Below are 14,132 nucleotides of genomic sequence, written 5' to 3'. Positions count from 1 at the left end.
GACTTGCCTCTGTGGCAGCGTCCTGGTGGTTATCCCTTAGCTCTGAGGGTCCCGGCCCTCCCAAGAGTGTTCCATCTCTGCTGCTAGTCTCCCAGGAGCCTTCTCCCTTGTTGGACCGCTGATGCCAATTGCACTCCAGCGGCCTGGCGCTCCTGTAGCCTTCAGGGTTCAGTGACTACCAGTAACAGGGTTTCCTCTAGAGGGCTGCCTCTGCTCTTCTTGGCATTCAGGCATAATAGTGTAAGAATAGCCTTATTGGGTTAAACCAATGGTCCATCAAACCCAGTAGCCCGTCCTCATGGTGGTCAATCCAGGTCATCAGTACCTGGCCAAAACCCAAACAGTAGCAACATTCAATTCTACCGATCCAGGGCAAGCAGTGGCTTCACCCGTGTCTTTCTCAATAACAGACTATGGACTTTTCCTCCAGGAAACTGTCCAAACCTTTCTTTAAAACCAGCTATGCTTTCCACTCTTATTACAACCTTTGGCAATGAGTTCCAGAGCTTAACTATTCTCGGAGTGAAAAAATATTTCCTCCTATTGGTTTTAAAAGCATTTCCCTGTAACTTCATTGAGTGTCCCCTAGTCCTTGTCATTTTTGATGGAGTGAAAAATTGATCCACTTGTACCCGTTCTACATCACTCAGAATTTTGTAGACTTCAATCATATCTCCCCTCAGCCGTCTCTTTTCCAAGCTGAAGAGTCCTAATCTTTTTAGTCTTTCCTCAAACAAGAGGAGTTCCATCCCCTTTATCATTTTGGTTGCTCTTCTTTGAACCTTTTCTAGCGCTTGAGATAAGGAGACCAGAATTGAACACAATACTTTAGGTGCGTTTGCACCATAGAGCGATACAAGGGCATTATAACATTCTTAGTCTTATTAACCATCCCTTTTTAAATAATTCCTAGCATCTTGTTTGCTTTTTTGGCCGCAGCCGCCGCACATTGGACGGAAAGTTTCATTGTGTTGTCTACAATGACACCCAGATCTTTTTCTTGGGCGCTAACCCCCAAGGTGGATCCTAGAATTGGTAACTGATTTGGGTTATTCTTCCCAATGTGCATCACTTTGCATTTGTCCACATTAAATTTCATCTGCCACTTTCATCTTCCAATTTCCTAAGGTCTGCCTGCAATTTTTCACAATCTGCATGCATTTTAACAACTTTAACATTTTAGTGTCATCTGCAAATTTAATCACCTCACTCATCGTTCCAATTTCCAGATCATTTATAAATAAGTTAAATAGCACCAGTCCCAGTACAGATCCCCTCGGCACTCCACTGTTTACTCTCCATTGAGAAAAATGACCATTTAACCCTACCCTCTGTTTTATATCTGATATCCAATTCCTAATCCACAACTGATTTTTGCCACCTATGGCCCCTATGGCGATGGGGATACTGGCTTGCTCATTTGGAAACCATTAGTGGCAAAGCTACCATGGACCAGTGCAACTCTTATTTCATATACATTTTCTATCCTTGTGATATGTATATCATGGACCATGCACACAAAATATCCCACACTTTTAAGCAAATTTATATTTCAATAAATGTTGCATTACAAATAAATAGAAATCTTGTAGAGTAATAGTTCCTCTTTCAGATGGTACTACTGTTAGAAAAAGATTCAGGCATACTCCTTTTTTTTTCTTTTTTTTTCTAAATAATTGACCCTGAGAATTTACAAATGTCAGCCCTTGTGTCAACGGAATCTTGAAGCGTGACGGGGACAGAAAAATATGCAGCCAGCACCCTGATAACCCAAGGGTTCTTACACAGGGTGCCCTCAGCCTGCACTCAAGCCACTGAGAACCTTAAATAATGAGCTGGCTCCCAGAGAAACAGACCCTAAGCTCTGAAGACACACAGCAGGCTGGCTCTCCGTGTCCACTCGAAGGTTATGTCGGTCGCCATGGCATTGAGTTCCAGCTGCTCTTTGATCAGCCAAATGTGAATTTGGTGGTGGCTCATGTCACCAAGTGCACTGCTCTCCTGAGCAAAGATGGTTTTATGCTGAAGGATTCTTAGGATCGCAGGGTGGATATGGTTCTTAAGAAGCAATTTGAAGCTCTTGTACTAGGGAACAAGGCTGCTGCTTCTGCTTCCTTTGCATCTCAGACATACCACACCAGATTCAGTCAGACCCCCTCTGAGAGGAGGATGCTTGCCCCAACTTGCGTTGGAAGGGGGTGGATTATGTAGCAGATGCCTTTTATGACTCTAGTAGGGTCATGAGCAAAGTGTCGGCTTATGCAGTCTCGGCTCATAGGATGCTCTGGATATGGCAGTGGGCAGGCGACTCAGCATCCAATGTTACCTTGAGCATGCTCCCCTTTAAAGGGCCTTGATGATCTTATAGCATATGGCCGATCGCTGCCCTAAGTGTCTGCCAGAAAATAGACCACACCGACTCCCTGGCAAGAATAGAGGTGATTTAGGTTCCTCCTGCCGTTCTCAGTAATACAACCTGGGTCCTTCTGCTCAGAGGTCCCTCCAGGGTTACAAGCAGCATTTCAGCAGCTCTAGAATCCTGCAGTCCTCTGGGGCTCGCCTTATTCCACCCCTTCAAGAATATTCGGTGATGCCAGATTGCCTGCCGTGCTCCTGAATATTGGGGGAGGGGGGCGGATGTCTGTGTTTCTGAGGGAGTGGGAGACAATTTCCTCGGACTAATGGATGCTGGATAGCATCCGAGTCGGTCACAAGATCAAGTTTTATCAGCCTTCCATGGATTTGTTCCTAGACTTTCCTGCTGGATGGCCAGAGAAGGAGATCAGGGTCCGAGTTATACTCCAAAGACTTTTAGACATTCAGGCCATAGAACCTGTTTCGGGTTTAGGCAGATACTCCAGATACTTCATTGTGCCAAAGAAAGGCACAGAAGACCGGAGGCCCATTTTGGATCTCAAAGCAGTAAATGCATTTTTAAAAGCCTCTCGTTTTCACATGGAGACAGCCCATTCAGTCTTTATGGCAGTGACTCCGGAAGAATTTCTAGCCTCTCTGGACCACATGGAAGCGTATCTACACATTCCTATCTTTCTAAACCACAGGAAATATCTGAGGTTCCATGTATTTCAGGAGCACTTCCAGTTTAGCCCTCCACATGTTCACCAAGATTATGGTGGTGGTTGCAGCTTACCTCCAGAAGATGGGAATCCAAGTACACTCCTATTTGGACAATTGGCTAAGCAGAGCCCCATCCTGACAAGAATACAAGCTGCTGGTGTGTCAAGTGGTATAGTTGCTACAGCGCTTGGGCTAGATTGTCAACTTCATGAAGAGCCATCTGGAACCTGGAGTATCAGGTCATTCTGTTTGACACGGCCTTTGATGCGGTTTTCTTCCCAAGCCACTGAAACAGAAGCTCCAGAGGCAAATTCTGTCTCACTGAGAGATGCAGATTCCTACTGCTTGGCATTGCCTTCAGGTGTTGGGCCACACTAGAGGTTGTCCCTGGGCCAGGGCTCACATGCGACTTCTACAGGACTCTCTTCTGTCTCAATGGTCTCCACAGAAGCATCCTCTTCAGATACAGCTTCCTTGGACAGGGGCTGCTGGTCATTTCTAGATGCATCCTTGTCGAAGAGCGTACCTCTCTGGATTGTGACTGACGCCAGTCTCTTTGGCTGAGGGTGCTCATTGCGGGAACCGCTTGATTCAGGGCTAATGGACTCGCCTTCAGAAAAAGTAGTCCTTAAACCATCTGAATCTCCGAGCCATTCGGCTCACTTTGAAGGCTCTAGAAAACGTCATAGAGAGAGGCTGTACAAATGTTCTCCGACAGTGTCATAGTGGTGGCGTAAGTGAACTGAGAAGGAGCACCAAAAGCACCCCCCTTATGCCTGGAAACTCATATGCTTTTCTGGTGGGTGGAGACCCACATTTAGGCTCTTTCCACAGCCCATGTGACCAGAGTGGAAAATGTGCAGGCTGACTTCCTCAGTTGGCAGTTCCTGGACCCGAGAGAATGGTTGCTCCCCCACAGGGCATTTGCTCTGATTATGTGGCACTGGGGTAGTCCCGTGATGGATTTGATGGCTTCTGCCCAGAACACAAAAGCCAAATGCATCTTCAGTTGAAGAGAAAAACCAGGAAGCTCAGGTTTGGACGAGTTAGTCTAGCCCTGGCCGCACAATGGTCGCCTTTACATTTTCCACCTTGGCCCCTGGTAGACCAGGTCATCCGCAGAATTGCTACTCATCCAGGCTTAGTGATCTTGGTGTCTCCAGACTGGATCCTTCAGCCATGGTATGGGGACAGGGGCCAGTCCTCATGGAGAATTCACAACGCTTTGGTCTTATGGACAAGTTCCTGGAGGAAAAGTCCATAGTCTGTTATTGAGAAAGACATGGGGAAGCCACTGCTTGCCCTGTATTGGTTGCATGGAATATTGGGTTTTGGCCAGGTACTAGTGACTTGGATTGGCCACCGTGAGAACAGGCTACTGGGCTTGATGGACTATTGGTCTGACCCAGTAAGGCTAGTCTTATGTTCTCATTGCTCTTGAGCACTTGGTCCTGATTCGTAAGGGATATTCAGACATGGTTATTGCCACTCTGCTCTGAGCTAAGCGGCCTTCTACTTTAGCAACCTAAGCAAAAGCCTGGAAGATTTTTCAGTGGTGTGCAAGGGATAAGGTGGAGCCACTTCAGGCTCCCATTTCAATCTTCCTGGCTTTCCTTAAGGCCGGGCTGGAAAAAGGCCTTGCCGTGGCTTCCCTGAAAGAACAAGTAGCTGATCTTTCTTGCTTCCTGACTCAAAATCGCAAGGCTTCGCTACTGATTCAACCAGATGTGGCCAGAATCCTCCGGGGAGTGCTCTAATTGAGGCTTCTCCTGAGGCATCCTTTTCCATCATGGCACCTTATAATTCTGAAGGGCCTCATTAAGGCACCCTACGAGTCGCTCAAGGACACTTTCCTTTTGGACCTCACAGTTAAGAATATGTTTCTGGTGGTGATTGTTTCAGCATGGTGAATCTCAGAACTGGGATGAGGGTGTCTCTTTCCGTGCTGTTCCTTCCTTTCTTCCAAAGGTTGACGTGGAAGTCTGATACCACCTTTGGAAGAAAGGAAGGAACAGCACGGAAAGAGACATCCTCATCCCAGTTCTGAGATTCACCATGCTGAAACAATCACCACCAGGTTCATCTATCTGCTTTTCAACCTTCAGGATCCGCCAAACAGGATAGGGTGGTGAAGAAGCTGGATGTGCGCAGAGTTTTGCTTCAGTACTTGGACAGGATCAATGATTTTTTCGCCTGTCAGACCACTTGTTTCTCCTCACTAGCCACTCCTGGCTTGGCAAACCAGCGTCCAAGTCCTATATTGCTAGATGGGTTCACATGGCCAACTCTTTGGTATATATTGCCTGCAGTAAGCAGCTGCCAGTCTCAAGGCATACTCGACCAGGAGTATCACCTCTTCCTGGGAGGAATCTCAGGCAGTGCCTCCCGCAAAGATTTGTCAAGCAGTTACTTGGTCTACTCTGCATACTTTTTCCAGATTTTTCAGAGTGGCTACTCGGGAGGGTGCCGCATTTGGGTCCTCGGTCTTGTGGGCAGGCTCTTCTGTCCCTCCCTAGATATCAGCCACTGCTTTGGTATGTCACCATCAGTGCTCCCTCTAAGCGGGCGGGTGTTGTGGGCAATTTTTTTTTCGCTGTGCGCTACAAATATCGGGCGCCAGCGCCAACTCGCCCGATTCTCCAGTCTCGCCGCCCTGCCATCTCCGTACGCCGTGCGCTGTGACGTAAACTTGTGCGCTGCGATGCAATATTTTGTGCGCCAGCGCACGCCAGCGCAGCTTAGAGGGAACACTGCATATATATGGACTCTGGAGTAGATGTAACAGAATGAAAGATTAGGTTCTTACCTGGATAAGCTTCTTTCTGTTAATCTACTACAGAGTCTGTACGGCCTGCCCTCTCTATATTCTGTATCACCTGCTTTGTGCCTTAGGTATTTCTGTGTTCCAGATGGCTAAGTGCAAAGAAATCCTGAATAAGTGTTTTCTTCAGCCTCTGGCTCCCTTGATGTTGGTGCTAGTTGCACACAGCAGGTTGTTTCTCTGTGGTTATTTTTTATTGTTATGATATATTCTTCTAATTCATGTTTTCTAAGAATTGTTTGTTTTTGGAAGGTTCTGTTCCAGTGGAGCTCGATTGCTTTGGGATGTAACTGGAGGGTTCACTGTGCTCTGCATCAATGTGGGAGGTGCTCAAAGCTGTAAGTATTCTCACTTCTGCAAGTCTAGTTCATGGGAACGGATTGATCACCATACATACAGACTCTGTAGTAGATTAACAGAATGAAAATTTATCCAGGCAAGAACCTAATCTTTCATTATCCTGTTTTCATTTTATGCACCTCTGAAGACTGTAGGAGTTTCATTTTAAAGATACAATTTTAGTTGCACTGCTGGGCCTTTTGAGCTCCATAAATGGGAATCTCTTCAGGAAGCATCAAAGATTTAAGTACATACACAAATGCACATAAGTGCTTTATAGCTTTCTGATTAAAAAATTGGCCAAGTTGTTCCCAAAAGGTAGTGGTGGTAATGTGTGGAGAATTACATGCTGTTGTTGTGTATTCTTGATTAAGAACATTTACATTTTGTGTTAATATGTATTAATATTTCAGCTGACAGACTAGGGCTGGCAGGAGTTTCTACGGTATAACCTTTGGAATGAGGGCAACACTGGACCTTTGAAATCACTGTGAAAGCTGGGGAGCCTGTTGGAGTGGGAGGGGTGGAAGATAGGAGTTCTGTTTAAACAAAAGCAATTAATTGGTTATTTTAATTTTAACTGCTGCATCATTCAGAAAAATAGCTCCTAGGTATGTACAATAGATAAACCATTAGAAATAATATACACTGAAACATAAACAGAAAAAAATAATTCCCTATGGCAGTGAAAGTTACACATTTCTACATTTTCTTCTAATTAGTGTTTTGTCCCCATTGGCACACCGTCACCACGGGAGAAGCCATGTCAAAGAAAGTGAAGACACAGTATGGGAGCGAATCTGAGAAGGAGGAGCGTGCTTTTGTCAACCCTTATCCGGACTATGAGCCTGCTGGTGGTGAGGCAGCCAGTGCTTCTAACAAGGCAAGGGAAAATGCAGAAATAATCCCAGCAGGCCAAGATACTCCTTTTGATGGACAAGGGAAGGTAAGCGCGCGCCCAGGGCAACTCTCTGTCAGATGGGAAAGAGACCCTAGATCAAGCTTGTTTCTGACCATTTGGCTCTAAGAAATAACCAGGCTTCATAACGGTCATTCAGTCTCAGTGACTGACACAGATGTGTTATCGGTGATTGTCAATCTACATTGCAGAGGGCCCTGGCATTTTATCTAGAATATACATAGACCACTAGAAAATTCAAACAGCTCTCACAGGTTCCAAGAATGGCTGGGGTTGGTTCTAATCAAAAGGACTATATCAAACTATTTAACGGACTGCATCCAGTAAGCTGGAGTTTCTCTGCATGACAAAGTAAAAGCACATTATTTGGTCTTTGACAGTATCCTGAGCTGCCTGCTCAGGACATCTGTAGAGCTTCCACATGGTCCTCACTGTACACCTTTTTATCTTGTATTATTGTCTGGATTAAACTTCAAAATCAGACAATGTAGTGAGGTGAGCAGTAGTAAAGAAAATAATATATACTTTTTTTTTTTTTTTTTTTACTTAAATGGCATCAACTGTCTCATATCTACAGGGATTTCCGGTTGCCTCAAATCTACCATTACTAATGTAATTACAAAACATTTTTTATTACAAGACTAGATATGTACTTAAAGCAGCTCTTAGCTGGAGCAGCCCACTTGTGTGACTTTTCAGCCTGCTTGTTGACAGAGAAGGCAAAGCTGTTTAATTGTAACAAGTGTTCTCAGTTGACGGAAGACTAAATTAGCTATAGTATGCCACCCTCCTCCCATACAATAATAAGTTTTAGCCCAGTGCCTTTCAAACTGTGTGCCCCAGCACAATAGTATGCCATGAGAGATTCCAGAATTTTACTTTATTTTTTAAAATTCCCTTCATAAGTATACGCTAGAATAGATGACATATATGAGTCTGTCAATGTTATGAGCATCCGTGTGCATAAGGATACAACTGCCCAAACAAGCAACATTCTTTGACGTGATTGGTTCTTGAAAACTAACCGCAAGTAATTTTAGTTTTATTTTTTATGCAGTAGTTATCCTAACTTGAGCAACAAAGCAATCAAGGCTTTGTTACCATTTGGATCTTCTTATCTTTGCAAACTTGGATTTTCAGCTCTGACAGAAATTAAATCGAAAAAAAAGAGAACTGCAGATGGTGGATGATGAAATATCTATTTGCTTTTTGTCGACTAACGAACTGCGTTTTGAATTAATTTGCACTCAAAAACAAGCACATCCAAGGCATTGATTAGCAATTCTATTCTATCTACTTTAGTTTCACCATTGTTAAAATTGCTCATCCATAACTTAAAGAACTTTAAATAAATAACTCAAATTTATTTTTTTGTTGGTTTTGCAATTTTATCATTTCAATTATAATGTGCTGGGAAATGCATTTTTTTCGTTTAGTGTGCCGGAGCTAAAACAAAATTTGAGAGACACTGCTTTAGATTAAGGCCCTCTTTTACTAAGGTGCGCTAACTGATTAGCGCATGCTAATCGCTAACGCGTATATGTTAGTCTCTGGATGAGTTAGCGTTTAGCGCATGCTAATTCGATTAGCGCACCTTAGTAAAAGAGGGGGTAAGTAAGGAGTGCTCTGCAGGAAGGTGTATGGATGCTCACATTTTTTTTGGTCTCGCTAACTGCTCCGTTCTTGGTGCTCTAAGAAGATGTTGCTCACTTGGGTGGAAGAATTAGGCTCCTATCTTTATAAAATGCTTGTTTAAAAAGTAAGCAATACGGAAATCCTACTAATGAAATATTTCAAGGAAATTCTGAATATTCTTATAAATTATGAAAATCTTATTCCAAATTATTAAATTCCAAAATCCTCAGATGAGACTGAGTGGAAGTCTGGATTTGATAGGCTTCCTTGAAAGTACATCGGATATGATTTTTCTAGGGCTAACCTATTGGTCATTTTGTTAATGATCAAGTTTCAAGTTTATTAATTTTTAATATACCGACCATCAACTGGTATCTAGCCGGTTTACAGTAAAATGTTAAAAATAGAGATAAAAGATTATATTTATAAAAGGAGTTAATAAAAGTGTACATTAAGGACATGAACTGGACGAACTTGAGAGTGATGGTAAGAGGGGAAGGGAGGGGTAAAGTTACATAATTAGAAGAAGAAAAGAAAGAGAGAGAAAAAAAAATGATTGTTATGTAAGATTACTTAAAAAATAAGCTGACCGATATTCAAAGGAGTTAACAGTCCAGAAATGGCTGCTGACCGGTTAATTTACTTGGTCACGGCTGTCTTGTCATTTGCAGTGACACTTAACCAGTCATCCTTGAAAAAAATGATTTGTTTATTTATTTAAAACATTTATAATCTGCTTTTTTCCAAAGCGACTCACAGCTTTATATATATAATTTTAAACACATACATTTAGAAAAAAAAACACATGTTAGAAGATGAAAATTAGGGATCAGAATTACCAAAAATACATTCTAACAGTCTTAAAGGGGAAAACATCATCACTTTCAAAGAGGCAAAGTGTGTTTGGGCACGTTTGCGATTTGGATGTTTTTCTGTGATAATAGAACACTGTAAAAATGTCTAAGGCAAAAATTAGGACTAAGGGGTCCTTTTACGGTGGCACGTTAGGGCCTTAACATGCGGAATAGCGCGCGCTAAAAAGCCGCACACGCTAGCCGTAACCGCCTCCTCTTGAGCAGGTGGTAGTTTTTCGACTAGCACGTGCTAATCCGGTGCGTGCGTTAAAAACGCTAGCGCACCTTTGTAAAAGGAGCCCTAAGTGTCATAAAGAGGCCCAAATTGACCAGATGACTACTGGAGGGATAAAGGATAAAGACATGATCCTGCTTCCCCCTCCTCCCCCCATGATCACTGACTCCCTCAATAATCAGTTTATATACTGCAAGTCTGTAAAGTTCTATGCGGTTTACAATAGTTAAAAAATCAATAAAAGAAGTTGAATAAACTTAAAAAGTTAAAAGTCAATAACTGGAGACACTAAATTGATCAAAATAGTGCATAATAAAATTTTTATGAATAGCTGCCTAAATACTTTGAAAATAGATATTTTTTAGATGTCTCCTAAATTCCCCATAAGTGTCAGTAAGCAAAAGCAATTGTTCTAAATCCTTTGCTTTTGCTTACTGACACTTATGCGGAATTTAGGAGACATCTTGGTCGAACCTGCTATGAGGTTTTTGAACTTTACAAGTAACCTCAGTCATCCCAAATGCTGGACTGCTTCAATTCTACATAAGACCCAGCTAAGTGCTTGTTAATTACTTTTTTCATCTTATGGAGGAGGCATGGGCTTGTACAGAGCTTCACGTTTTTGACTATCTGTGGTTATTTTACCACTAAACTGTCCTCATTGTTATTGTGAAACACTTAAATTTATATTTCTTTAGTGCACTTATATTCACTGTTAACACACTGGACGTATCCCATGATGGTGTGCGGGTTCAGGCAAGGCATTAGTCTTACAGTGGGTTTTCATTGTCACTTACCTTGCCTAGTCACACTGAGGATACGTCTTCACTGTCATTATTATTATTGTTATTTTGGTGAATTGAAAGTAATGAGGTCAGTTTAGTGTTTTTGTGGTGTGTCCTGCTTTCCCTTTTTGGCATTATTGCTGCTGTATCTTTTAAAATTCCTCTTAGAGCAGTCAGCAGGTCCCTGGAGTAGTCTAGTGGTTGGTGCAGTGGACTGTGGAGAAGGGGACAAAGGCCCATATCTTTCTCTAACTGGTATACTTAGGGTGGAAAGTGTGAGTATTCCAAAAACCACAAAATACCTACTGAACCCATATATGGATGATACCTGCAGGCATAAGGGCCATTGGAGTGGTGTACAGTTGAGTACAATACATTTTTTTGTTATTCCTGGAGGGCTTACCATACAGTATAAGGGGGTTATGATGTGATGCGTACTTGGGGCCTTTTATGCAACTTTCACTGCAGTGTGCCATAGGCTGTCCCGCTGCTCTGCTGGGATGTCTGTGACTAGTCTAATGAGACTACTGGCCCTCAGACATCCCAATGGCTTGTTTTTTGTGCATTTTCCCTTGAACATTTTCTTTTTGAAAATGGCCCTTTAAGAAAGAATTGGAATACAAAAGTGTATAAAATAGGACAGTTTTAGAAACAAAAAGATGTTTTCTGATTTTGAAAATGACCACGTTTGGCACTGGAGTTTTGTACATATTCTGCAAAATGTCTAAAATTGGATTTGTGAGCACATAAAATTGGATTTGGACATTGTATCAAAAATGTCTCTCTTGGTGTGTGTTGCTACCTCATTTTAAATCAGGGGGTTCGTTCACCAGGACATCTACAAATATTCTAACAAGAATGTCCAAGATAACTTTTTCTGAACACTTCTAAGACATCAGTCATTTCTCTCTGTTCCTGAACTCTCCTGTTATGCTTCATGTTCTTGCTTCTTCTGTTTTGAAATTAGGTGTTTGAAATTAACACTGCTTAGCCCCACTGATTTTGACACTGCCATATTATTTTATGGCTTGATTTCATGCTATTTCAATGAACTTTCAAAATGAATTGGTAGGTTCATGTTTGTAGCTGTGAACTTTGGACAAAAGTAGCATAGTTCTCAAAGTCAAGATCGAAGTCTAGATGTTGGAAATTGAACAACTTCCTCCTTCAGGATGAATCTTTTCTCTCCCATATTAACAAGGAATCTTGAGCTTTCTTTGAAACGAATCTTTCATCGGATATCGATTTCTCCATCATTTGGGAATCTTACAAAGGGTGGCTCCGAGGTGAAATCATAAGTTATTCTGCTTACCAATTAAAGAAGAGAAAAGCCACATTACACCAGTTGGAAATGGACATCCATTCATACGAGACTCGTCTCTATGACCGTCATGATCCTTCTCTATATAGAAAGTTACAACAACTTCAATACAACAAAATCTTTAGTTCATTTGCCTCAGCTACGATTTTTCGTCGATCTGCTACCTACTATGCTTCTTCCAACAAGGCTGGTCATTTACTGGCCATCTACCTCAAAGGTCGCCGCTCCAAGTATCGGATCACACATATAAAGTCACATAATGGACAACTACACACTTCCACCAGGGACATTTTAGAAGATTTCCGTTCTTTTTATGCGGACCTCTACACTTCTGAAAATGCTCCGTTGGATGATGCAGTTCAAAATTTTCTTCAATCCCTTGACTTACCCACTCTTACAGAATCTCAGCAACGGTTTCTTTCTCAGCCGGTTTCTTCTGATGAAATCATCCGAGCCATAACTTCTCTACCACCTACCAAAGCTCCTGGACCAGATGGCCTCACATCAGAATTCTACAAATTGTTCTCTTCTCTTCTAACGCCTCACCTCCTTTCATACTACCAGGGTATCCTAGCAAAGCAGACCAGCCTACACCATTTCCTTGAGGCGAATATTGTTGTCCTCCCGAAACCAAACAGATCTTCAGCTTGTGAAGAACTATCTTCTTATATCCTTGTTGAATTTGGACTATAAAATTTATGCTAAAATTCTGGTTTTTCGCTTAGAAAATGTTATGTCCAGCCTTATTCACAGAGATCAAGTTGGTTTTATGAAGGGCCGCTATGGAGCTGACAAAACTAGACTCTTATGTCATGTGCTCCACTCCACTCTGTCGGACACTAGTTCTTCAGCATTTGTCTCTCTTGATGCAGAGAAGGCGTTCGACAGAGTGGAGTGGACCTATCTCTTTGCTACTCTTTCAAGATTTGGCTTCCCCAAATCCTTTATTCATATGATATCCTTGCTTTATAACTCTCCCACTGCTAGACTCATAGTGAATGATGAAATTTCACCCCCATTTATATTACATAGAGGTACTCGACAGGGGTGTCCCTTGTCCCCACTGTTGTTTAACTTGGCCCTTGAGCCCCTCCTTGCAGCCATTAGAAAATCTTCTGACATCAAGGGTGTTACTATTGCAAACATAGAATTCAAAATATCGGCCTATGCCGACGACGTATTACTGTATCTTACTGACCCAGAATCCTCTCTGATCTCATTGATCCGTCTGATCACTTTTTTCTCCACTCTATCGGGATACAGAATCAATTGTGACAAAACCGAAATCGTGCCTCTCAATGATCTCTGTATCCCTTTTCTCATTCCCTCACAACCATTTATTTGGGTTACTTCTGGTATTAAATATCTTGGCTTAATGTTTGATAGAGATTTATGTTCCTCATTGCAGATAATCTCCTCCAAACTCCTTGCCCAGACCGCGTCTACTCTTTCGGCATGGTCTCCTCTACACTTGTCTTGGTGGGGACGCTTGGACACTATAAAAATGATGGTGGTTCCTAAACTCACATATGTCTTTAACATGTTTCCCCTCCTGTTACCGCCTTCTTTTTACAAACAATTAGAATCTGTGTTATTGCGCTTTCTCTGGAATGACAAGCCTCATAGAATTTCTACTCAAAAGCTGAAAGCACCTTCACACTTAGGTGATGTCAACTTTCCTGATCTCTCCTGCTACCATAAAGCATTTCTTCTACGTCAAGGCACGGAATGGATTTCCTCTTCTTCTTCTATTGACATACCCAATTGGTTACATTTGGAATCTTCTCTTATGTATCCTCTCCCCTTACTTAGACTGCTGGGTGCCACGAACCCCCCTCACTTATCCAAAAATCCTAGAATGATGGCTACTTATAAAGTCCTTACTTATCTTGATCAGCGTCTGGACATTCCATGGAATAAATCTGCATACTGTCCCCTATGGTTCGACAAGCATCTTCGGATTGCTGGACATCCTATTTCATGGCCCTTTTGGTTCAACCACCATATATGGGACATTGGGTCCATATGTCACCCAAACGGGACTTTTCTTACTTTTCGTGAATTGATGGACTCCTTTTCTATCACCGAGTCGAACTTCTACCGATGGTTGCAATTAAAATCCTCTGTTAAAAAATCAGGCCTCAC

General features: G+C 42.3%; 1 protein-coding gene across 2 annotated transcripts in view; it reads left to right on the top strand.

Annotated features, from left to right (window-relative positions):
• The window catches only part of LANCL2 (LanC like 2), a 165,125-nt gene that overhangs the window by 40,721 nt on the left and 110,272 nt on the right, over positions 1–14,132 (top strand). For both annotated transcript variants that reach the window (XM_033930301.1, XM_033930302.1), the window contains exon 2: positions 6,961–7,184. In XM_033930301.1, the coding sequence (XP_033786192.1) occupies positions 6,961–7,184 (224 nt within the window). The remainder of the gene's footprint in view (positions 1–6,960; positions 7,185–14,132) is intronic.

Source organism: Geotrypetes seraphini, chromosome 2, assembly GCF_902459505.1.
Source record: "Geotrypetes seraphini chromosome 2, aGeoSer1.1, whole genome shotgun sequence".
Taxonomy (NCBI): Eukaryota; Metazoa; Chordata; class Amphibia; order Gymnophiona; family Dermophiidae; genus Geotrypetes; species Geotrypetes seraphini.
The sequence above is the reverse complement of the archived record's forward strand: the minus strand, read 5'-3'. Positions and strand labels throughout refer to the sequence as shown.